Below are 27335 nucleotides of genomic sequence, written 5' to 3'. Positions count from 1 at the left end.
GAAGCTAGTGTTGCCATGTCCGCTTATTAAAAGCCACTTTGGGCTTGTTTTTCTGTAAAGTTGCTTGAAAATATTGGTAGTTGCGGGTTGCATTTTTTTGTGTGCTTGTTTCTAAGACCAATTATTTGTTTACCAACATTGAGAATGGATGCACAGGTGATTGTTTCATGCAATCAATTCTCAACCTGTTGTTTCGGGGTGCACCCCGACCCCTCTTGTGTGTTGGCTATTGAGGCGCGCCTTTGTGAGACCGGACAGAATGGGTTTCATTTGGAGGCAGTGTGACGTTTGACGCCGTCTGTTAAGGTTAAGGGCCCGGGGTCTTGCTTATTTAGACTTGCTTCCAAATGTTTTAATTATTATTTAAACCAGTGGTTCTCAAATATTTCCATGTCATGGAGTTAGACCATAGAGTTAAAAATAAGAGTTAGACCCCCAAATTAATGTATTTTAATGTATGTATTTGTCATAGTAGCCATGGTTCACATCATGTTTCAGGGCTAGTATTTGTCCCTAAGTTAACCCCCATCTGAAAATGTTTTGTGCCAGGGGAGCTCCGTACCAGATTTGTGGTGTTAGAATGTTTCAAAAATATTCAAAATATTCACCTTTTATTTCAAGATTTTTTTTAAAACAGCCAATGCATATGGGTTTAAAGTGCTCATGTGGCCTATGTTGTTTCTTTAAGGCTTGTTTTCCTAGAACCTGTCTGCTTTTTTCTCTCTCAAAGCCTGGCAACACTATTGAAGCGCCTCGGGAAGAAGAACGTCACTTCCGGAAATCACAGTGCTAATGTTAGCTAGCTAGCTAGTCTCAGTTACTGTAGGCAGAAACATAAAATACAAAGCTTTTATTTGTATTCTTTTTTTTGTAGAGGTGACTATGAATTAGCACCGAGCTGTCTACTTCACTTCGGTCAAACGTGCAGGTGAGCATACGTGTATTAGAATACTCTGTTTAAGCTGCTCTGTTGATTGTTTGCAAAAAATAATGCAAGGCAGCTAACGCTAACCCTAGCATGAAATCCAACTGTGTGACGGTAGCTGTTTACAATCTGCCTGTAGGAAACATTGGCTTTAGTTTTTGGTGTTCTAGCTATACGTTGAGCCAACTCTTAGTTAAAGGGGCACCTAAATCCTTGGTTCTCAAAGTGGGGTCCGGTGATCCTTGGGGGGTACGAGGGGGTCCCCAGTAAAAGTAGTTAATATAGCATCAAAATAATTTTAACCACTAAGCCTTTTATACGTTGGCTATTCAAAAATAGCAGATCTACAAGCTCACGCGGTGCCGCGCTGTGAGCTTGTAGATCTGCTATTTTTCAAAAAGCTTGAACCTTAGTGAACATTTTCAACACAAATCTTTGCTTCTGGGGGTCCCCGAAACAACACATTTTGAGATGGGGGTCCGCGGCCAAATACGTATCATTTTGGGGGTCCTTGACTTGGAAAAAAATTGAGAACCACTGACCTAAATCACTGAACCGTTATTTTGTTCTCATAGTATGCTTACAGGTACCACCTGCCTGGTAACATTATACTTCTCTCTCTGATTGTACAATGTTGGCATTTAGCAAACACTCTTATCCAGAGGGATTACTAAGTGCCAGTTGGGAGTAATAGATGTCCACAAACAACAGGGTATATAAGTGGTCAACTTACTGAGGCTTGGATAAGGAATCGGGCAGACTCACTGGGGAAGGGTTAACTTATCCCCCAGATGTTGTGACGTGAAACCCTACAGGAGTGATCACTGCAATGTGTGCAGGAGTCACCAGGCTGTTCGTCAATGGCAACCCTGCGGAACCCCATTGGAAAATATTTTGTGCCAGGGACCCCATAAGAGATCAAGATTTTTCAGAATCTTTTGAAAATAGCCCATCGACTTTAACGGACCTAATGGAAGTGGACCTGGATCTTTTAAATGATGACTCTAAGTTGTTTCTTACTGGAAAGTCACGCAAAGTCTGGCTGGCAGGACTTACAGCAGCCAAAAAGATAATAGTCCCAATGCTGGAAACCTCCACATGACATATGCTAAACACACTGGCTACGGAGCTTTTTGGACCGACATTGCCTCTCTGGAACTTTTGTCGGCAAGGATTAGCCATGGGCAACAGGACACAATTTCACTGTGGACAAACCTGATATCAGATCTGAAGGACCTGCTGACTCGGTGATGCAGTGGATGTGTTGTGTGTTGTTTAATTGATAGGATGGTGGAAGAAGGGAGGGATTGGAGGATGATGGGTGGGAGACACCGAGTTCAATGGCATTGATTTTGTACTGCTTGAGATGCACAATTTATTCTATGTGAAAAATCCATAAAATGTTAATGGGGAAAAAAGAAAATAGCCCATCTGTGAGCGTGTAGATCGTCGATTTTCTAATATCCTAATATCCTAAGCATAAACTAGAGTTATAGTGGTTAAACAAATTTTAATGCTACATTAACTCTTTGACTGGGGACCCACTGAAACCCCCTGAAGGACCCCTGGACCGGCTTTAAGAACAACTGGTCTATGTTGAGCTTGAGGTGGTGGGAAGACTCCTCAACCTGCGTGAACGCTGAGCAGATATGACAGTGCCCTCAGGCCAAATGACCTGGTGTAATGAGGACACCAGGTTGAGGGGAAAATGGAGGGGGTCAAATACTGACCTTGGGGAATCCAGTCAAGAGGGTACTACAGGGTGATGATGATTAAGTCACCATGGGTAAGACCCTGGCCATGTGCCAAAAGTGTGCTTGCTCCACTTGGAGGGTTTCAGATAACCAACCGCCTGGTGGAGACAGACATCTTACAATAAATGCTGAATGTGTGCTGAATTTGAAGTCGGTCGGTTGAACGGTTCTCAAGATACGTGGATTACAGACGTAGCTACGTACGTACAGAGATTCCCTGCATTTATTTATCAGGGGTAAAACAAACTATTGCAAAACTGTAATCGTCACGATATATCTACCAAATAATCATTTTTCAAAATTTTTCATTTTTTTTTATAGTGGTTGGTTGGAAAGAGTGGAGTCAGGCATGTGTGCATCTGGTAAGTATAGTTCCCGGGGCCCTGCTCTCATCCCGCGGATGAAGACTAAGCATCGGATATACTACATCACTCTCTTCTCTGTGGTCCTGCTTGGACTTATCGCCACGGGGATGTTCCAGTTCTGGCCCCACTCTATCGAGTCAACCGCTGATTGGAGCCTGGACAAACGCAGCGTGCATGATGCACCTCTGGTCCGCCTCCCAGTTTCCAGTCCCATCCCAGAGAGGGGTGACCTCAGCTGTCGCATGCACACTTGTTTTGATGTGTACAGATGTGGCTACAACCCTAAGAACCGAATCAAGGTGATAACCCCTCAGGGCTGCATCTATGTCACCTGCAGCCTCTGCATCCTGCAAATTAATGTATTTTTGCTAATCCACTGTTCTCATCTTTGCGTTGTAGGTGTATATTTACCCTCTGCAGAGATTTGTGGATGAGTTGGGGGTTCCCATCAGTAGCACTGGACTATCAAGGGAATACAATGACCTGCTCAGTGCCATATCTGACAGTGACTTCTACACAGATGATGTCACCAGGGCATGTCTCTTTGTTCCTTCCGTTGATGTACTGAACCAGAATTCCCTGCGCATCAGAGAGACTGCACAGGCTCTGGCCATGCTGCCTAGGTAAACAGCATCTCTAATAAATACCCTCGGTCCATTTCTGAAATGTTTGATCAGGCCTTGAGCCCTTGACCAGTCTTTTTTTTTTTTTATATTCACTTCCAGATCACGATTAGGGATGTAAAGGTATATTTCACAGTACTGTATGGTATCTAACAAATTACCCGTGTATGCGGTATTTCACACTTTTTTAAATTAAATGTACAGCCCATCCAAAACAAGTATTTTACTTTGAAGAAAAACATTGCTTTATTGAACTGAAATGTATGTGCATGCCTATTTAACTGATAACGTAATGAAATATTGAATGAATATTTAACACATGCCAGGGTTCATTTATACCATGGGCACTGTATTGCAGGGAAGGGCTTGTGGTTGGTTCCTTCATACCACGGTGTACCTTAGAGTGATCGTACTGATCTGTGTCTCTTTTCTGTTTGGAATTAGTAATGTTAGGATTCAAATGTAAGTTTGAATGCCCACAAAATAAGGGCTGTCCACTATATTTAGAGGATGTTGCCATGTCAGTGCTTAACCAGAGTTGAACCTTAGCGTGACAGCGTCCCTATTTTAATCTGGGCATGTCATAACATAATAGGTGAACATTTGGCGGAAATAGCTGATCTCCAATCTCACAAGTGCCGCAACGTGTCGAGCTTGTGGATTGTCTATTTTCAGCAAAGCAATTTGGTGCAGAGGGAAAAAATAGGGAGCCACGGGGAGAGCCCTGGGGGACCCCGGTCAACAAAGTACATAGGGTTTAAGGTGGTTAAGTAATGTTGTATGTATGCGTTTTGTAGATGGGACAAAGGAATGAATCATCTGCTATTCAACATGTTACCTGGAGGCCCTCCAGACTACAATACAGCCTTGGATGTACCCAGAGACAGGTATTTGGACTGTATTTGTGTCCTTTGTTCTTAAAGAGTTTTATGTCAAATCTGATTTATGAAGAAATCGACTTGACAAAACTTAGTAATTCTCATTCAGACCACTAGAGGGAAGCACAGTGTCATGAAATATTTACTGTATTTCAATGCTTTCCCATTGGTTAGGACAAAGCAACAGTTTGCCTTTTGTCTTTTGGATTTTGTTTACTTGTTATTTTACAGTCATATTTTGTGCATAATTTAAAATAACATCTGCTGCATGGTATTCTTAGCATATTTCCAGCAACATATTACAAACCTAAAATTATATTCACAATAATTGGCAAACACTCAAGATGAGCATTACTTACATTTTGAGAAGAGATGGGAAAGATTTTAGCAGCTTACTAGCCTAGACCTCGAGCCAATGTGTCTCAGTCTTTCTTGTGATTGGACTGTTGGTTCTGGTTGGAAAAGAAGGGTTTTAGGAACACCCAGCCTTGAGACAATGGACATTTATCTGGAGCTGTAGGGAATTTCCTGGGCTCATCCAGCTGGGCTCCATTTGGCACAGAGTCTCATCAGATCCAGGTGTGCGTGTGTGCGTGTATATATATGTGTGTGTGTGGCATAACATTAAGCATTTTTGAGTTCTTGTACATCAGACAGCTTGACATAAACTTAAATGGATATTCATCTTGGCATAGGTTTGAATTCGTTTGAAGTAGGTGTTTTCATTAGATATTATAAAATGGCCATTATTAATCCCAGTGGGGAAATTGGTTGACACAACGGCAGTAGCAGTTCCAGGAACAGAGAAAGCTCAATGCTACAATTGTTATTATTATTTATTAACTCATAATAATAATTATAATATTAATTATTTACTCATAATAATGAATGAATGTCATTAAATAATGTGATTATTGTGACTTCATAAAATCTTTAGCAATGTTGATGACAAAGTTGTTGATTAGGAAATGATCAAACAAACAAATATAATAAGTAATTTGAAGGCACTGTGAAATGTTGAAGTTCAGCACCTTCTCTTTGTTCATTTGTTTATCTGAATTAAGAGCTGTGCTAAGTGTGACCGTGGCGTGAATACCTTCATATCCATTTTGTGTGTGTATTTTAGAGCACTGCTGGCCGGTGGAGGTTTCTCCACATGGACCTACAGACAAGGCTATGACGTCAGCATCCCAGTGTACAGTCCCCTGTCTGCAGATGTTGAGCTGCCTGAGCGACAGCCTGGGTGAGCTCATCACCACTTAACTGCATCACTCATCGTCTTGTCAAGGGGTCACATCATGACTAGATTACAGTCACATCTTATTACTGTAGTGACAATCGCCATGTTTTCTGGAGGTCAAATGAGGCATCATGCTGTTTTCACATCATGACTGCATCTTCATTGCTAAACACAACTGAATACAACAAATCATATCTCCATGTTTAGAATAATTTTGTTTCATAAAATGTACTTTGTCACACAAAGATAGCAAAAATAGCTGATCTACAAGCTCACAACGCATCTCAACACGTGTTCCTGTAGAAAATAAGTTATGAGCTTGTGAGTTTGGAAAAAATAAAGTTTAAAGTGAAATTTCAAGTGTTTAAGGCATTTTTTATAAATATTTAACTAATTAAAAGTATTAACAAGAGCTAGTAAGTACATTGGACCCATTGCGTTTCTTTTTCCCATATCCTGAAAAGTAACGATTTTGGACATACAAGGTTTCTGCCCGACATCAACACATTTTTTTTTGTAACATAAATTGCATGATGGCTCCACAGTGAAATATCATTGCTGACTAAGGGCACACATCTCCATTCCTCCAGGCCACGGCATTACTTCATTCTGTCATCTCAGACAGCCATCCACAGAGAATACCGTGCTGAACTGGAGCGCTTGAAGGAGGAAAATGGAGAGGCACTGCTCCTTCTAGACAAGTGCAGTAACCTCTCTCAGGGAGCTGCCTCTGCACGCAAGCGCTGCTACAAGGGACAGGTGTATGACTACCCACAGATCTTGCAGGTGAGTGACATACTTAGTCTGTATGCATACAGTAACTTATATGTGCACATTTAAACATGCCTGTATGTACACACAGACTCCCGGTCTGAAGTTACTTAAACCTACATTCTCTCTAATGCCCAGGGGGGACTCCACTGTTTGCAAAACAAAGACATATTGCATATTGCATAGAAGTCTATGAGAGAACCAGTCGACCTCTCAATCACCAGTTTCAAGTCATTTTATAAATGATGGTCCCATTTAGAATAAAATAGACAATAAAGCAAGTTATGCTTTATACCATGGCTACGTTGTGATTGCTATGGATCTACTTGTAGATTGGCTGTTTTCGGAACACGACACGGCACGCAACCACGTATATCAATTATTATTATTTATTTATTTTCTGTGACAATGCTCATGTAAAAAAAAAAGACATTCATTTGCACACCATCATGAAAAGAATATAACTAGGGATAAAAGCTGAGGGATTATTTCCATTGCGGTCCCTGAACTCTAATCAGGCATTAGAGTCCATTTTCGCCGTTAGCTATAGTTTAATCTACAGCGTTTTCTGACAACAGTTTAGCTTTAGAATATACCTTGATACTATACAATGTAGAATCACATACTGTAGGACTTATTCTTGTTGTGTCTCTCTGCACAATCATTGTAAAGCGCCTTGGATAAAGGCGCTATATAAATGCACCATTTACCATTTTATCATTCGCAGGAGTCCTCATTCTGTGTTGTCCTGCGCGGGGCTCGTCTGGGTCAAGCGGCTCTTAGTGATGTGATGCAAGCTGGCTGTGTCCCTGTGATCCTAGCTGATTCCTACATTCTGCCCTTCTCTGAAGTTCTTGATTGGAAGAGGTACACTTATGGCACAGATCAACTGACCATAGAAATATGAAAGAATGTTTCTCTTTTTTTTTTTTACAACTTTATTTTACAGTTTTTATGTTACATACACGTACAAATGTATAGCATTTTAGAATGTTTCTCTTGATAAAGGTTCGGGACCGAACCGTTGGCAACAAGGCATTAAAAACCAGGGCAGAGGTGACACACCCTGCAGAAACTTTTTCATGTCATGGGTGTACAATTCCCAACACCATGATGAGAATACACATTGGTATACAAGTTATTCAGCCAACATGAAATTCTATAAAATAATCCTCTGCTTCTTGTTACTTTATTTTGCGCGTGTGTGTGTGCGTGTGTGTGTGTGTGTGTGTGTGTGTGTGCGTGTGTGTCCTTAGGGCATCTGTGGTTATTCCAGAGGAGAAGCTGTCAGAGATGTACACCATTCTGAAGAGTATTCCTCACAGACAGGTGGAGGAGATGCAGAGACAGGTACAACTCCATTTTACAGGTGTATTCAAATATTGTATGTACTATGTAGCATGGCTTTAGTTGAGTGCTGATTCTGCAGCTATGGAAGAGTTGTGACTTGAGCAGTTGCTTTTCAGTTCCGAGATACATGTCTTTACCGCACTCAGCCAAACAAGCATGTCTATGTTTGCTGTACCATTACAAAGCCTCTCTGATGGGACCAATTGACAGGCTCTTGGAAAGCACAGACACTCCACTATGCAAGATTGAATTTCCTCCTTATTTGCTAAGTCGTGGCAAAAAATCTTCCTCTGAAGACACGACTATGTTGCTTTTAGCTACAGTGAAACGGATGGCAGACAGCTCGCTCTCTATCTTTTTTACATTTAATAGCCACGTTGAACCACAATAAACAAAAGTGAAAGCCCCTATGAGAGAAGTGCACAGGTTCAAGCTGTTTCTCATTCCCTTGTATCAACGCTGGTCCATTTACCAATTATACTGGCCAAACAGACATCTTAGACCTAGAGCTCGGAGACTGGCTTGGAGTTGGATTACAGCAGACGAGCTGTAAAACATGGCTCCCTGAGGGGGGTGTAGACTCGCCTCTCTGTAGCTCACAGCTAGCTTAGCGGTGTAGATATGATTTTCTAATCTACTGACCACAGTGCTGCGCTGTCTGATGTTCAAACGCTTGCTTCAAGGTTATCCTTGGTGTCCCTCTCGGGAGGCATTTCTCCATAGACATTTTATAACTTCCATTGGTGCACTATAGGATGGCCTTCTTAGCTGTTTGCTAAAAAAAACTAGAAAATACTTGATTAGGACATGTCATTGTGATGGGTAGCTTCTTTCTTTATTAAAATGCATATTGAGAATAGAATAGGAATTCCACATGGTAGCTTCTGCTGTATCTTGTACAAGTGTATCTTGAACTTCTTTGTTTTGCCACAGTGGTTAATATTGTTAGATCATAATTTGCACAAATATCACTATTACCTACTTATTAGCCTATTGGCTCAGTGTCTAGAGGCCTATTTTAAATAAACATACTGTAAAATATCTATTTGTCCTCCTACTGAGCATCATACACAATGTTAAGCATCTTGCCTAACTGAGTTAGGCAGGTAGTTATGCCATCAGTATTTTACAGCTTTCTATCTCCAAACAGTATTGAGCTATAAAATTAAATGATACTGTAAGCCAGTGCAGGACAGGTACACGGTTGTCTTATCCACAAATCCACTTTCAATTTCCATGTTATGCAGCACATCTGGTTAGTTGTATTACCCTTTAAAGTTAATACCTAACTTCAAGTATCATGCAAAGTCGTAGATAAACCATTACTTACAGATGGCATAGTAACAACAAGAGAGTATTTGAAGCAGGTGTCCAGTTTGACATGTGGTAAAATTGTAGGACTACAAAAGCTTGTTGCATGTTTCAGACCAATATTTGTTGGCAACAGCATGTTTGCCTGAGCAGTGTGGATCTCATTGTTGTGATGAGACAAAAATGGGAACCTAGAAAACCTTCTCTCTTCCCTGAAGGAAGTTTTAGAAGGGAGGGGAAGATCTTCTAGATCTAGAAGGTCTTCAGTGAAATGCAGTGCACCCAAGTGGCAACGTGAAGATGGTTGGCGCTGGCTGTTATGGATTTGATTAGATTTTTATTTTCAAATGTTTTTCAAGAATAGCATATCTACAACCTACATTGTGAGCTTGAAGACTGGCTAGTCCTGCTATATTTTGAAAAAAAATGACAATTGAAATGACAATTTCACAAAAGTATTAAGTGATTAAAACCACGAAAGGCAACACTTGCCATACCATCATATGATATGCAAAATTCCAGACGATATGTAGTCTCATACGATACCGATAAAATATCGATATGTTGCCCAGCCCTAGATTAGGTTACACAGTAAAATCCTGGACCCAAATGGAAAAAATCTGTTAAATTATTTACATTAATTGCTGTACGTGAGCACTGAGGATTTTACTGTAGTATGGGCTCATTGTACAATGGTGTGTATGGGCTCATTTGTACCACGCTCTTTGTTGTTGTGGATTTATAAAGTGCTGTACAGGCCCATTGTATATCTTGTTCATACCTGAGCCTGTCTGGAGAGGCTCCTCACTCACCCTACGTTGAGACACACAATCTCCAGCAATCTCCAGGTGGAATAGATGGGAGGGATGACTCGCTGTCTCTTCACTGGACTCTTTCAAGTCCGCACTGAAGAGACTTATTTACTCAGGCTTTTGGCAATTCATTTGTTTATTTTGTGTACTGTAAAGCTTATTGCTTAAGCACATTAACCCTGGCGTTCATATTTTTTGCATATTTTCAAAGATTCACCAAAATATACTTTATTTTTCAATAAAAAAATAAGAAAATTAAAAATAGCGAAAATAAGAGATCTACAGTACAAGCTCACAAAGCATTGTGAGCGTGTTATTTCCCCCCCTATTTATCGTTTGAGAAAAAAAAAATGTGATGAACTTATGAGTGCAAAACACAAAAAAACACATTATAATTACAAAGTGTCCAAAACTAGCGACTATAGCTGATCTGAACGTCATGTTCTGAGATTGTAGATCTTCTGTTTTCACTATTTTCATAAATGACAGATTGCAGGTTGAGAGGGGTTAAGAATGAAAACTTCATCTGATACTTATGTTATCTTAAAAATGTCTTTCTATATTCTAGAAGTGCTGCGTCCGTGACTGGGGTTTAACCCATTAAGGCCTGAGTCAGATTCTTAAAATGTTTTCTAAATCCTAACAGTTTTTTGAAAAAAATAAAAAATATATAAAAAATAGCCAAAGAAATCTAAAGTGACACAGCTGCGTTCCAGGTCTTAATGGGTTAATGAGTGTTTGTTGTCTTACTTTCCTAATAGATATTGGTAAGCTAGTATTTCCCAAGTTAAACCAACAGAGGGCTCAGCTGTCATGCTTCACAAAGAGATGCTATATGAGTTTTAACACTGTAGGAATATGAGAGGTTTCTATCGAACATGTTAAATAAATATTCGGAATCTGATATGTTATTAATAACTAATTTAGGATGCTGCTAAAGAAGCCACAGTTGGTGCCAACCGGCAGCATCAATTCAGACGACACAACCTCATTTTCAAATTTGGCTTGATGTTGTAGTGCCAATTTAGGTCAAATTATGAGGCTGTGTTAAACAGCTGTGAGATGTTAACAGTATTCAACTGAAGCTTCTTAGCCTGTTCTGCCCTGTTTGGCTCCCTTGTGCCTAGCTTGGGTGAGACCCTGAAAATAGACTACATGAAAAGCTTTATTAGATCAGCACAGCTAAAGACAGTAGTTTTTAATCAACCAGCACCATGTCCATGTAATGACGTCTGAAGCCCACTCCCAAGTGAGTGCACCATTCACGATTGGATCATTGGAAATTGATTAAAATCTGTACACAATTTTTGACAGTAAAACGCAAACGAGTATGTATTAATGACTAACCAGTAAGCCTCTGATTTCTGAATTGGGCGGCTAGTACTGTTGAAAAAGTCTAGCTATCCATACTCCTTTGTTCTTAGAATTGTTAAAAGCAATATGATAGATTGTCTCTACCCAAGCAGTGGTCTGTTTGTGAAGCATCTAACCAATGAACTGGTTAGACTACATCAAGCTTGATTATGTCCATCAATGCATTTTAACCAATTCAATAGGGATAGTCTAAAACATTTGAATCATTGTTTATCAAGAGTTGACTTGACAGTTAAGGTCTAGATGTTTAAGCAGACAGGGTCAATCTCGGGGCTTACGGAAGGACGTCTATCGTTGTAACCTTTATGCAGGTTAGCATTTCTACATTAGGTAGCCTTTTTATTGGTGTATTTGCCGTAAGCTAGTTGACCAAAACATATTTTAGACTTGGTGCAATTTAAATCGCAAAGATCTGCCCTTCTGCACCTCTAAGTGAAAGGAGCCGTAGAACGACCTGAAGATGAAGTGAAAGGCTTCGCTGCTGTCAAGACTTTTCCTTCTCTGCAACGCAGTCTCTTCTTCCCTCCTCATAAAAATTCCTACAGGCGCTGGGAGGGGGGCGGGGAGGCGGAGGGGGTCGCAGCGGGCCTCTCAGGGCAGCACAGTTTGCTTTCTGCCGTCTCCCGGTCGGAAAGGAAACTTTCATCACCGACTGATTTATGGGCCGTCGGCGTCCCCCCGAGATTAGAAAGTCTTTTTGAATTCTCCTCACCCCCTCCATGAAAATAAAAGCTGTTTTTGTGTTGTTGTACATCGCCAACACTAAGGGGCTGAGACTTGGGGGCGTTTTGGGTGGATGAGAAAGGGGGCTACGTCAGTTCTCCTCACATGTACCACGAAGGCTCTCTGCAGACCATATGACAACTAATGCACGAGTCAATAAAATACACTGGTGCACTGTATTGGGACATGACAGAGGACACATCATCACCACAACACTGACTAACCCACAGGCACATACATTTACACACATTCACCATTGGGATTCAGTGCTTTGCGGGAAGTCTACAGCGGTGGGCATTGTCAGTCTTACTTACAATTGTTACAACTCTAAGCCTTCCTCTTTAGAGTTGAGCCCTTAACCACGTTCAACCCGCCATCCCTATTTTGGGCATGTCGTTAATAAAATTGTCTGAAATTGACAAATATTTTTAAAGAATTCCAAAATAGTGGAAATAGCTGTGGAAAATGCAGTTGTGTTAAACACCCAGCCAGCACAGACACGCCCAGTCAGTTTAGCTATTTTCGCTATTCGATGTACAACAAAGTATATAGGGCTTAACTGAGTCATAATTCACATTGCCACATTAATTTGGGTCTGCATAGTTAAATTGAGAATTGTGACTCCCAGTCATTCACACATACTGACACACATGACCTCTACCACTGAACAGCTAATAAAGGGCAGTGTCTGCTCTCTGGGTCAATGAGGAGCTGGTGGGATGGAGTCAGGTCAGCACGCCATGGCGCCTCCTGGCAGGAGACCATGTTGTTTGAAGCTTCATTAACTCTTACTGGATGCTCTCCCCTCTGAACTATCCCTTGAAGTCTCTTAATAGATTAGGGGCCAAGCAATAAGACCATTTTAGGAGGCAGGTATGGTGCCGGTAATAGTAGTCCGTTATTGAGTGAGTGACGTCTTTCCATGGGTTTGGGGTCAATATTTTATCCAGTGGAGTGGACTTGAGATCACTTGGTTTGTGGTTTCCATTCCATATCTGTGAAATGTGCAATGCAAATCTTCCAAGCAGTTTTGTTTGTAATGTTTGTGTGTGCGCATTCATGTTAAGTGTGTTCTGTCTGTTCTCAGGCTCACTGGTTCTGGGAGGCCTACTTCAGCTCTATGAAAGCCATTGGCCTGACAACACTCGATATCATCAACGACCGCATCTACCCATATGCTGCGCGCACTTATGAGCAGTGGAATAACCCGCCTGTGGTGGTACGTAACCTGTTTATGCCATGACATTCATCAGTGACAAAGATTTTCAGGTCGGGATATCAATTTGATACAATCAGGAGAAGAGAACTCTTATATGATGCAGGATAAACAAGTGAATGTGGAAGGGAAGACGCAAAGAAATGAGCAGACAAAATTGGAACTGGAACACAAATTGAAGCTAATAAATGGGTACTCTGTCCTGATAGGATGACATTGGCAACCCACCTGAGTCACAAACCATATATTTTATGTTAAAGAGCAGACAGGGAGACCCCCTGTTATCGAACAAACACTTTATAGCAATGAATACTATCAGAATACAGTGCTTTAACCTTTTAACAAAAATCGTTTTGTTTTGACCAAAACATATCACCTACCCTACCTTTTTTTATTAATTTCCTACCTTTAATTTGACGACTTCAACCATTCATCTGAGTCTTGACCTTTGTCAATACGTTTATATTCCCTACACAGTGACTGCTCAAGTTCAAGGGTGTTTCACATATGCATATAAAATAGAAATTCTTGTGTCAGCAGTGTGGATAACGGTAAGAAATTAAGATAAAGTAGATGGAAACAATGTAAAATAATATCATTCTAGGTGTGATCGTGTTATACTGTGGTTGACTACTTGGCTGACATTTTGTTTTCCTCTTCTTATTGTTTGGAGTCTGTTTACCGCCTACCTACTAGTGCTCCGACTCCCTCCAGCCCTGGATAGGGCTCTCACCGTACAGAAAACCACAGTGCCACATATGACACTGTTTACCCCTCCGATTTTTACACTCTTTCCCTAGTAAATGTCAGCCACAGATTGGCTTCCTTTCTTCTCTCTCAGGCTCCCACACGTGTAGTGCCTTCACAGTTTTGGTAAACACCCAGCCAGCACAGAGACACCAAGTCAGTTTGTGTCAGCAGTTCTGCACTGGGAGGATGCCTCCAATGTGGTGAAAAATAAGTTCCTGCATGTTTGAGTCACTGTGTATGTAGACAGAATACTGGAATGGTGTGTACGTGTGTGTGTGTGTGTACGTGTGTGTGTGTGTGTGTGTGTGTGTGTGTGTGTGTGTGTACACACGCATCACTGTGGTTGGGGGAGTGTGCGGCTGCAGACAGCCTGGCTGAGCGACCATCTCTCAGGGGCTGTTAATCAGCCCAGTCTGATCTTCCAGCCTCCTTCCTCCACCCTCTGCCTTTGTGTGTGTTGTGTGTAAGACCGTGCATGTGTACGTGTGTGTGTGTGTGTGTGTGTGTGTGTGTATGTATGTGTGTGTGTGTAGCAAGCCTACTCAGATGCCAGGGCTGGTGAGTAAGGCAGCAGTCAGGTTGTGTCGGTGTAAACATGCAACGTTGATTTCTCATGACAGTTTGCATTTCTGTGTGGCTCGAAGCCACACAGCTTTGCAGGATTAATGGCTTTCTGAACGTGCAACTGCTGAATCGTGACCACTGTTGTGTGTTTTTCCCCCCTTGCATCGGTAGGTTGTTAACCACTTAAACCCTATTCAAAAATGTTCAAATATAGCTGATCTACAAGCTCAGGGTGAGTTGCATCGTGAGGCTTTCTGAGCTTTTAGATCTGTTATTTTTGATTATTTATTTAAATGTTGGTTGTTGAGGGGGGGGGGAAGGTTTTGAAAGTTTTTTTGCCTATAATGACATGCTCAAAATAGGGACGCAAGGGTTAAAGGGGTTAATCAACAATTACACTTGACTGTCAGAAGATTTGGTCAACGTGTCCACCCTGGCTTTCTTACCCATCAATATCAATGGGGGCTCGTCCATGGTCCTCCGGAGGTTAATTGTGTTGGGGTTCAGACCTCCTGACCATTTCTGCCTTTAGCTGGGAGATGAAATGCTCTCTTGACGGATTGGAGAGACGGTGAGAAGAACTTGAACAGAGCACTAAATAAATCAAGCAGCCCCCACCCCCTTCTCCCCTCTCCTGTTCTGTAGGCTTCAGGCTGGTAATTGAAAGCACATTTCTCAGGCTGTGCTGGTGCTTTTAGAAGAGGTTGTCGAAGTAGGGAACAGGCTGTTTTCTGTTTTTGGGGGTTGCAGCTCTATGGCATAGTGTAAGGTTTTAACATTACATGACTTACGGCACCTTTGTTTGTTTTTTTGATTGCCACAAGTTGAGAAACTATTTTGTCAACATAATGGTGGATAAATGCCTTTTTTTTTACTTCAAAAGCATCGCGTGTTCTTCCCCCTCACTGTCTTTAATTTTTTGATACATCTGCATCGTTTTGAATCTGTTCTAAACAAAGATTACACTTTTCAGTTCATGGTTTGTGTAAGCGTGTGCCCATTTACATGGTATAGTGATGTGCATTTGTTAATAATAAAGCCATGTTAAAATGGCTTTGGTTTGCTTGACACATCCTAGGCAGATACATTCATTTTAAATACTTAAGAACATGGAGTTAGTAACGTATCTTATCTTGGGAATAATTTGTCCACCTTTGATCAAATGTCCCAACAAGCTGAATTAAGCAAAACTCAAAATCAGAAAAAATATTCAGAGCCATTTAGATATTATCCTTGGCCTGTGGTAGGATGAACTTTTCAAAACAACACCGTAGCTTCCTCCACAGAATCTGTTTGTGTTTAAATAACAAACGGTAGCAAAGCTGTAAAACTACAGTTCTCTTTTCAACACTTTTGAGGTGTGGCTTTCGTTTCATCTAGAAATTTACTCGGTGAGACAAATGACTTAAGTGGTCTCTGCTCTCTTTTATTCGTTCTAACACTTCTGTGTCGCAGTGTTAGTTTAATTATTTCCCCTTCTGCTTGTATGACAATGTCAGAATGACCACATGGAAGTTTCCAGTTGCCAGTAAAGTGAGTTTTTATTGGTTGAAAAATGACTGATGTTGTGTGTGTGGCAGTGACTAAGTCTCTGTAACAGACTTGCATGGACGCTGTGAAAAAAGCCACACAACCACCAGCGTGTGTTTGTGGCTACCTGGGGCCAGAGAAGAAACACGCGCTACACATCCTTAAAGAAGCCCAAAGATTTACTATGTCATATCTGCACTCCCTCTCCACTCCTTAGCTTGGATGGTGAATCACTGTAACCAGAATGAAATGAAACGCATGATGGGAGGGGTCTTTGGAAAAAATGTTTATTGAAAGGGAACCACAAAGCTCCCTAATTTGTAATGTCTAGTCATGTAGCCTGGCATAGCAGTTAATGAGCAATTCCCATCTGTACTTTAAGGCAGTGTGTCCCAAACGGTGTGCCGTGAGTCCATGCGCGCCTTGCGATTTTGTGACAATCACACTTTAATATTGCATTATACACTATAACCACAAAAAGTTATGAATTATTATTTTGTATATCACAGTAGTTAGTGCACACACATTTCCCAATACAGCGGCAAATTCTATATATATATATATATATATATATATATATATATATATATATATATATATATGCCTATATGTGTACACGCACGCACATACACGCACACACACACACACATATATAACCACTTCCATTTTTTTCACAAACTATATTGAAAATAGCTAAAAGTGTGTGCGCGCATGTGCTACAAAAAGCACACGTACACTACACACCCAACGTCTTCACCGGGAGTATTCGTTTTACAGCTTGATCATTTTGACGCAAGCTGCAGCCAGTACATCTTCCAGCACTTAACAAACTGTTTTAATGCAGCGCCAGGAAAGAGCAGCCAAGTCCCTCATTGGCTGTAGATGGCCACTGACGCCCATACTCCCCCACTACCTGGAATACTCGCCATTCTCCCTAGTGTCCTCGCTGCCCTCCCCTGCTGTTTTTTTCCCCTTATTGAACATTCCCCTTTCTTTTCTCTGCCCAACGGAGCTCACCTGGATCCCTGCTGCACTTAAGCTGTACAGTAAAACACTGCTTGTAATTACAGTACATCAGCAGAGCAGAAGATAAATGAGTTGTTCTGTCCTAGTGTAAGCTTCTTGCTATGTGATTTCAGAACTTCAGTTAGGCTTAATTACAAACTCTCTTCTTCTTCTACTTCTGTCCTCAAAGTTTTTCTCTCTGGCTTTTCTCTTCTTACTTTATTTCCCACTCTCACTTTTTCTCTCAGCTTCTTTTGTTCACTCTGAGGACGTGCGCCTCTCAACTTATTCACTTACTGCACTTTTCTTTTATGATTTACTTGGCATTCAGGGCACTTTTCACTGGTTGCCTGGCATTCTCGGTGCTGACTCTATTAATCTCCGAGAAATTATTTAAATTAATGCTCCATAGTAAAGCAGTCATCTGGAAATCACTGCAGGTGACCTCACTGCCCAGTAAAGCTAAATTATGGCACCTTAAATTATGGAAAACCTGACAGACGGGGGCAACATAGGAAAGACCTGAGACTGGCAATAACTTCCCATAGAGAGAGAGACTGGTCAAGTGTGTAAGGTCCTTAAACACCAGGGGCTTTTTGAACTGCTGTTTGTGTCATGACTACATCCACACAGAATGCGAATATTACACACCGATCAAGCGGCAGGATTTTTATTCAGAGCCAGGTCATTTGTTTTCATAGCAAATAAAGGTGTCAACTATATGATTTTTTTTATTTTTATACCCGCCGGTGTGTAAAGTCCTTTCTGCAAACTCGCATCGTGTCGCACCTACTGTAAGTGACTAAGTATAATTCAGGCTTAACTTCACATGAAGAGAGAGATGGACTTTGTTGGCCTGATTGCATACATTTCTCTTTTGCAGGGTTGCAACAGTTAATCTAATTAATCGATTACAAAATTATTTTTAATTTAATGAAACAATTGTTTAATAATCGATCGCTATTTTAGGCATGTTATTATAGGCGAAAAACTATTTGTTACAATAGCCGATCAACAAGCTCTGCAACGTGTTGTGAGCTTGTTGATCTGCTATTTTAACTATTTTTGTATGACACCATTGTGAGACAAAGTATAAGTGATTAATAGATTCATTGATGAATACAACATTTTTGAATGTCTTTTTAAAAGCGCTTCGCAATTATTAAATTAATCGAACAGGTAATCAATAGAATAATGGTTGGTTGCAGCCTTACATTTCTCTTTTGCTTCTTGTCCTCTGTAGAAGTGGTCCAGTGTGAACAGCCCACTGTTCCTGCCCCTCATCCCACCCAGATCACCTGGCTTTACAGCAGTGGTGCTGACCTACGACCGCATTGAGAGTCTCTTCAGGGTCATCACCGAAATCTCCAAGGTCCCCAGCCTAGCCAAACTGCTGGTGGTGTGGAATAACCAGAACAAGAGTCCTCCTGAGGGTAAAAATTACAATTACAATTATTATTAATAATATTCAGCTGTTGAAATTATCAAATTGGTTGTTGTTGGTTACAAGCATGGCCTGTAATAAATAGGAATGAACACAATTCAGCCACTCAATAGAGCGTCGCAGTTCCCGCCCACCATAAACGTTTGATTCTGTGATTTTTTTTTTGTGTTGAAAACGGCAAAACAAAGGGTATTTATTAAATATAGTATATCATATAATTAAATATAAAATAAAAAAAAAATCACAGAAAAAAACGTTTTATGGTCATGATTCATGTCATCTCGTGATGGCTTGATTCGAGGCTTAAATTAATAGATATAAATATTTTTGGAAATGTCAATGGAAAAATGCATTGAGTTTTTTCTTCCGGCACCAAAAAAAACAGGAAGTGGGCGGGAACTGCGACGCTCTATAAAGAAGTTCTATTTAACACATAGCAGTACCCACCTCAACGAACCAAACACACCTTCTCTAGGGCCCTGTACAATCTAGTCTGTTTGTCTACTCAAATTCCATATGAATGTTTTTTTTAACAATTTTCTGTCTTTTCCCCCAGTTTTGATTGTGATTTTCAGGCAATGCTCATTGCTCTGCCTTGCCTGAGGTGCAAGAATGTTTTTTTCTCTCTCTGGTGGAATGTCACCCTCAGCACACATTCCTGTCTTGCATCCAGGGATGTTTTTGTCCTGATTATCATTACTTGTTGGGCTCAATTTCTATGCCATTCCCTTCGTTTTTGATGCGTGATCTGGACTTTGAACAATTTTTTTGCAAATGTCCCTCCATTTTCTGTCAATTACATGCTGGCTGAATTTGCACAACAGCTGTTGCCTTGACTCGTGGAAACCATTTGGGAGATGTTCTGTTATATATTTTTAAGCCGGTCCTCAACCACTTAAACTATATACTTCATTGACCCCAATGGTGTCACCAGGGCTCTATTCTTTTTCCCTCTACACCAAATCTCGTCGCCGGAATTAGCTGATCTACAAGCTCACAACGATGAGCAATGCAGCAATGCAGCGTGTTGTGAACTTGTAGATCAGCTTGATCTATCCATGAATACATGCATGCATTTCCATGCATGCATGCATTTTCTATTGACCATTCCCATGATCCTTTGCGCAGGAATGCCATCTGCTTCCATAGAAAATGAAAGCAGACGCTTTGTGTGTACGTGTAAACGCACCATTAGTCCATGGTAGTTAAGAATTTTGTTGTCTCCCCCCACTGTATATACCTCCAAGCACATACTGTACGTATGTGTTCTTTTACCAAAGGGTAGCGACGCGTCAGCCATTTGCAGCACTTCTGCAGCAAGTAAAGGTTTGATGTCTTCCTCCAGAATACTTTGACAGGGATGTTAGAGGGCTCCAATCTGTAACCTCTGTCGTTTTCTCATCTCCAACCTCAAGCCCATAAGGTTTACATCCCTTATGCCTTACACAGGCTTGCCTACTTGATCTTTGCATTCATGTGATTTACACGGCATTCTTGCTAAAAGCTTACAATTCACTGTAGACATCTGTGCTCAGTATGCATTTAATGTTCATAGATGGGAGTTTGCGGCGCTTTATTTGTTGTCCTTCCACAGGTCTATGCTCTTTCCAACATCCTTTTTCATTATGTTGAGAGTTTTGCTAAACTTGGCAACTGGAAGCATACATGGAATGATAGTGGCTGAGCACACCAAATTAAACTGCCAACTTGATGCGAGTTGGAGAAATGTTTTTTTTCCCCTTTTCATGGCACAGAGATACAGTATATCTCTATCTATGCCATTGGGCTTTATAGGCTCAGAATGGAGCTCCTGATATACAACAGATGAGTGATAACGGTAAGAGCAGCCAAGGCTTGTTTTTCTTGCAGAAACACTGAGAGGCATGACATGCTCCTTTCCAGAGCCAAAGCCCTCCAGCGTTTCCTCCACACACAGAACGAGAAAAGAGCAGCAGCTCTGTGGCATGTTGCCCTTGTAAAGAAAGCGGTAAAATATGTCTGTGAAATTGAAATGATGGTGTCGGTTATACAAACACATCAATGCACTTCAAATTTGATCAATTTCACCTGAACACATCAGTAGGCGTCCTAGGTCCTACCTGATAAGAAAGAGCACATGATACTAAGTATCATGCTACAGTATCATGTGTATATACACTGTATGTCTGCTTGGTCGTTGTGCTGTTATTTTGTCTTAAGCTTAATTAATTTACACTTTGTCCCACACAGTGTACCTCGCCGAAATCTGATTTTACATACATTGCGCATTAGCTTGAAAGCAAGTGACTCCACCATGCGCCAAAATATAAATTAGGCTTAAGACTCGAGCAGGCTATTAGAGATGTGGCGGAGTTAGCTCGTATACAGTATAGTCGTTATTTATTATGTCATGTGCTCTAATTATTCCCCTTAACCAGGCAATTAGGTATGCGACAGTTTATGGAGCCTTTATCCCACTGACAGCTCAGCTTTCAGAACAGGGACTGGTCTTGACTGGGAATTAAATCTATCCTCCTCCTCCCGTAAGAGCCAGCCAATGTAATGAAGCAGTGAAGCCACTTTGAAGTGCCCCCTAATGGCCCAGTGCTGGCTTTTGATTAGAGGCGTCAGCGGCGCCTGGCTGGAGCTTCGTGACCCATTAGAATTAACAAGGGGCCATTGACAGGTCAAACTCCTGGGGCTCAGCTCAATAGAGGAGGATGTATTTCTTCCTCAATCGCACAGAGGCCTGGTGTATTTGGTGTTTTTAAGTTAAATAATTTTACCTTGAGAATCCTGCTCTTTTATAACTTCATCATCATGCAAGTTTTTTGGTTTTTTTATATATTTTTGACCCCTTTGTGCTAAAGCTTTTCAATACCATTGCAGCAGCTGAGAATACTTCAGAAGATATAATTATATTCAGCTACGGTCTGTGGAGCACAAGATTTCTTTTTTTCTTACCAGCCATCAGTGTTTTGTGTGTTACTGTACCTGTTGTACAGTAAACACAAACAGCTGCCAGAGTGGTGCTAAACTTCTATAACCTATAAAAAGATTTGGACAGTAGGGCTGCAACTATCACTTACTTTCGTAAGCGTGCGTTGTGCTTGTAGATCTGCTATTATTGACATTTTTGAAAATATTTGAAAGTCATTTCAGTTGTTTTCACCCCAGATTGTATTATTTGATTAAACATAATAAATAGCTGAATAAATAATATTGAATAGTTCCATTAACTGTTGCACCCCTCTTGCCCCAGTACCCCTCTTGCAATCTCATCTTTAAAACCAAACAAAGAAGTAATAAGAAAATACAGTCATGACTCATGTGTCGTTGCAATTTTCCCAACAACACATTTTGAATGGAGGACCTGAAGAGCCTGTCATTGTCTGTCTGGCCCAAGTTCCACCATTAATGAGGGAATACATCTTGTGTCATGTGCCTGCACCATAGTCCGTGCCCTGGATTCTGCCCAAGCTTTTTGAAACACTCGTCTGAAAAAACAAACTCTATTGCTCTGCCTCAGTGAAGAATCTGTGGTTAGATTTGCACATGCCTGAGGTTGGCGCAGAGATACAAGACAGCAAGTAAAGTTTTACTGCCACAGTCCTCTTTTCCACTGCCAGGATCATCTTCAAATATCTCTCTGTGGTGAATGACATAATTCTCTTCCCACCGCCAGTGATTGAAATTGGTCACATTTTGAATTATGTCTTAACCACTTGATAATGCCCTATTTGCAAAAAGTTTTGAATATTTTTGAAAACTTAAGCATATAATGGCATTCCGGATTTTTTCAAAAATGGCTGATCTCCAAGGTCCAACGTGTCACGACCCGATAAGAGCTTGTAAATCTGCAATTTGTGAAACATTTTGCACATTTTTGAAAATGTCCACATATAATGACATGCCCAAAATATTTATGCCAACTTAGGTTAAAGTGGTTAAACCTCTGAATATACCATAACATATAGCAGTGATGAACAACTGTGTGTTTGTGTGTATGTGAATACATATAATAATTTATATCCATTTTTATCTTAACTTGTAGAGTCGCTCTGGCCAAAGATAGCTGTTCCTCTCAAAGTTGTGCGGACCAAAGAGAACAAACTCAGTAATCGCTTCTTCCCCTACGACGAGATCGAAACAGAGGCTGTGCTTGCAATTGATGATGACATCATTATGCTGACATCTGATGAGCTGCAGTTTGGCTATGAGGTGAGCGAGAACTCTTTTCTGCCATTTCTATTCGCTTCCAGAAGACCAAAAGAAAAAAAACCTTGACCATATTTCCCCCATCTTCCCATTATGGCAGGTAAAGCAGCCAGGCCTTTTAGTTTATCCTGGAATTTAAAGTCATTCAGGGAGATTACAGTCCCAGTCTCCAGTGTTGTGGATTTGAACTGCATGCTGGTGGAGATGTGTTTGATGTATGAGGAACGATGACAGGTCCAGAGCTGATGCTGTCCATGCTCACAGATCTCTGCAACCCCACTCAACTCCACTCACCTGCAGGCATTTAGAACCCATTTCATTCAATTGTGCTCAATTTAAGGATAATTACACAGAATGGGGGCAGTATACCTTAGAGGAGCTGTCTGTCTGTCTATTTGGCTGTGCGATGGTGCTTCTCGCTCTCAATCGTTGGATTAGACGGGCTGCAGATATCAAGGCTTAGAGATCCAGCCATTGGTGGAGCAGCCTGTCGGAGAGAGGGCCTGAACCAGTTATCTATGAAGAGATTACAATAATGATCTTTGGCTTATGCAAAAAAATATCCAGCCAGCTGTATTTTGAAATGTAAGTTGAATGATTCTTTAGCAGGAAAACGTTTCTTTGGCTAGGTTCTAATCTACCGTTTTCCAATGTAAGTCATCAGTTCTCACTTTGGCCCAACCAAGCTGAGTGTCTCCGACAACCTGTCTCCTGCCCCGACATTGTTTCTAGGTGTGGAGGGAGTTCCCAGACAGGCTGGTGGGATATCCTGGCCGGCTGCACCTCTGGGACCACGAGATGGGGAAGTGGAAGTATGAGTCGGAGTGGACCAATGAGGTGTCCATGGTTCTCACTGGAGCTGCCTTCTACCACAAGGTATCCTGGGAGTCCCTGGTTGAATTGCAGTAGTCTTCCTTGCAGTCCTTTTATCCATTGGTAGCACATGGTTGCAGGAGTCATTGCTTTGAAGTGATGTCACACTAATTATTTCACATTACATTGATCATAATGTCTGGCTAAAATAAATACTCTTGTTTCTGCCAATATTTCTCCATGATAAATGGCTCATGCCAGACCTTTTTTTCCTGTCCCAACAAAGCACTAAAATTAGTTTTGGATAAAGGTCTGGTTGCACTGCTCCCTCTATATCTCTACCTGGGGAGCGTTGGAGGCAGGAACACTAGTGACTGAGATTGACGAGTACAGTGTCATAGGTGGACCAAGGTTATCTCACTGTCACCAGAAAGCTCACATCACATCAATTCAAAGCACACTCCAGAGATGGAGTCTTTTACTCGCTAAGGTCAAAGATTAGACTCATTTCATTTAGAGAGTTATCGAGAGTTGTGTGTATATATGAGTTATTGTGCATAACGAGATGTTATATTTCACGTGCATATGCATATTATTGCAGCTTTTTATAATTAAAGACTAATTTTGCTTTGTGTGTCTTGATTCCATTCCAGTACTTCAACTATTTGTACACATATAAAATGCCTGGAGACATCAAGAACTGGGTAGATGCTCACATGAACTGTGAAGATATCGCCATGAACTTCCTGGTGGCAAACATCACTGGCAAAGCCCCAATAAAGGTACAGCCCAAAACACTCATTGTCCTGGCGGCTCTTGACTCTATAGAACATGGCGAAAGCAAGAAAGCAGTTGTTCTGTCAGACCGGTCCCAGCATCTCTGTGTCCAATCAGTTCTCACCCTTCTGTTCCACCGCACCCCCCCGCTGGACTGGCTGTGCCCAGGTGCACTAAAGCCCAGCCTTAACCTCCCTTATCTGGGTGTCACTCACTGACACTCCCCTTTTGGGTATGTTTTCCTAAGCTCACTGGGGCTCATGTGCACCCTGCCATCAAATCATGGACCACCACACCCTCCCCTGCACTGGCCCCACATATCTCACACATGCTCTCTCACAAAACACTAATGCTCTACAGAGCCAGATTTGGCAGTAGTCGGGCTTGCATTGTGATTGGAATTCTACATCGCCGGAAATATGCATATGAGCAGTGTAAAGCTATTTAGAGCAGGAAAACAACATTCTGAGACGGGCCAAATGTGGACACACTGTGATGTGATCTCTTAAACTCCATTCTCCATGATCTGATCTCAAAACCTGCGTTTAAGTGACAAGTGTATACTGTAACGTGCCACAACTTATTTTGTCAACGTCTGCTTCTAATTAGGTGACCCCCAGGAAAAAGTTCAAATGTCCTGAGTGCACTGCCATCGATGGTCTGTCCCTGGACCAGACACATATGGTGGAGAGGTACAGTGGTTTACGTTTTCATTTCTGTGACAAAGCTTAGTTCTGATCCAAATAAATTTCTATAAAACTAATTACTAGGAGAAAATGTATATCTATAACACTGAAAACTGTTTTCATATTTAGCAAATTAGACCATGCATACCTTTGGCGTGGTGTCATATCAAATATTTAAATCTTTTGACAACTCCCTGAATTGTAAAGGACCTAATGTAAGTGTTCAGGTGGTTATTGAGTTGTGTCTTCATCCCTAGGTCTGAGTGCATCAACAAGTTTGCATCAGTGTTTGGTACAATGCCTCTGAAGGTAGTGGAGCACCGTGCTGACCCAGTGCTGTACAAGGATGATTTCCCAGAGAAGCTGAAGAGCTTCCCCAACATCGGGAGCCTGTGACCCGGCTGGACAAAGGTTTGATTCCCCACGACTTCCAATCCAGACATCCCTATGTACCGCCACCATCTTTGCCTTCTTTTATTCTGTAACTGTATTCTGCTGAAGAGTTAAATGCTCCCTGATTCAGTTCTCTAGAGACCTTTACATGGAGTTTCATGTAGGGCTGGGTGATATGGACACAATCAAATATCACTATGTTTGACCAAATACCTCCGTCTCTAGTATTGTGACGATAATATCGTATTGTGAAGACTTTTTTAGTTTATTAATATACTTTATTTATTTACATAACACAAACAACATACATAAATAATTAAATACAATCATGAATTTCTTTTCATAAATTAACATGGTTAAAGTATAAATTAGGACATAAATGATTTAAACCAGGAAAAGACAATGCTTATGCTATATCACAATATTACAGTATCCAAAATCCCAGACGCTATCTAGTCCCTTATCGTAATATCTAATCATAATATTGCCCAGCCCTAGTTCTAAGTTCAGTCTTGACATTAGAAGAGTATGAAGTAGTTTAGTTTCTGCTAGTATTCTAGAGTAAAGCTCCAGTGTAATGATGATGGGAGGATTCACTGACATTAAAGACAGAACCTGGTGGAAGCTACAGATGGTGGTCAGTGTTGGGGGTCATTCACTAATGTACTATTACAATACAGTAATAACATTATGTGATGTGTCAGTGCCTGGCAAGCATTGATGTGTATATTTTGGTTGACAAAGTGTAAAATAATGACCATGTCTAATGTATAGACATTGCTGCTGTTACATGAACCGCTTTGAACGACCAGACCAAACCAGATGATTGAGATATTGAGAGACTGATTGCATAAACTGTTTTGGAGCCTGAGACCCTGTGAGCTCTGGCTGCTCTGGTATCCGTGTACAGAGGACTTGGAGATTTATAGCGATGTGAGAATTGTAGAGTTATAAAGTACGGGAGGAAAGTAGGGTTTTTTTGTACAGTATATGCTTAAATACTATTAGGTTATTATAAATATCTATTGTAACAGAGATACTCTGATATTTTTAATTGGTCCCCAATTGTTTAAATGTCTGACATCTGATAAAGAACCGAAAAATTATATACGCAGCCACAGTGAATGTTTTATTAATAGTAGATGAAACACTGCGTGAGTAGTGGGCTCACAACTCTGATCAATTTCAAATTTCATGTCATTATGGTGCTTCAGTAGCAATTTGTCAGAACTATTGAAGCATCCATAATTGTAATTGATTACTAATAGTGAGCAAGACTTTTTTAAATATATATATATACATGTAGGTTGAATGAAAAATAAATTCAGTAGGCCTAATCACTGACAAAAAGCATCGGTTCATCACGTCATTCATTATTAAATTATTTATGATGCCATGCTGCATAAATGTGGACTTTTTGTCCATACACAGATGTTATATTGTTCCGACAGTTCCACGTTTAAGTGTTTACTTTGAATTTGGATGTAAATCGTGTTATTTTTGTTGCATCTTTGTATATGATTTGATGCTGTTGAGTCAGAATGCATTACTGTTCGATGACTGGACTTGTTCTCTCTTGGCTTTTGTGTGATCCTTTAACCATGTTCTATCTTTTCTGTCATGTTAAAGCTATGATGGCTGTAACACAAATCAACACAATTATTTTTAAGATGTTAATATCGCCATTTGTTGTTTTTTATTACTTTTTATTTTTACGAGTTGTATAGTAAGTGATGAAGTTTTGTCCTTTCAAATGTTTGTTGTATAAATATCAAACAAATATATATATAAGACTTTGTAATACAAATACATTAAAGAAAAACTGTAAACCAGA

The 27335-nt window shown here is 40.7% G+C and overlaps 1 protein-coding gene across 1 annotated transcript; it reads left to right on the top strand.

Moving 5' to 3' along the window:
• Positions 1-787: 787 nt before the first annotated feature.
• On the top strand, positions 788-27335 carry ext2 (exostosin glycosyltransferase 2). The gene is made up of 15 exons (XM_080437423.1): positions 788-928; positions 3001-3343; positions 3444-3667; positions 4465-4554; positions 5672-5788; positions 6376-6571; positions 7284-7423; positions 7813-7906; positions 13214-13345; positions 18435-18624; positions 22669-22835; positions 23565-23708; positions 24299-24427; positions 25032-25114; positions 25366-27335. The coding sequence occupies exons 2-15, from the start codon at positions 3029-3031 to the stop codon at positions 25502-25504; spliced, it is 2160 nt and encodes a 719-aa protein (XP_080293549.1). The 5' UTR covers positions 788-928; positions 3001-3028; the 3' UTR covers positions 25505-27335.

The sequence above is a fragment of the Gymnoscopelus braueri genome (genome assembly GCF_963280865.1).
Source record: "Gymnoscopelus braueri genome assembly, chromosome: 1".
Classification (NCBI taxonomy): domain Eukaryota; kingdom Metazoa; phylum Chordata; class Actinopteri; order Myctophiformes; family Myctophidae; genus Gymnoscopelus; species Gymnoscopelus braueri.
This window is presented reverse-complemented; position numbering and strand designations above follow the sequence as displayed.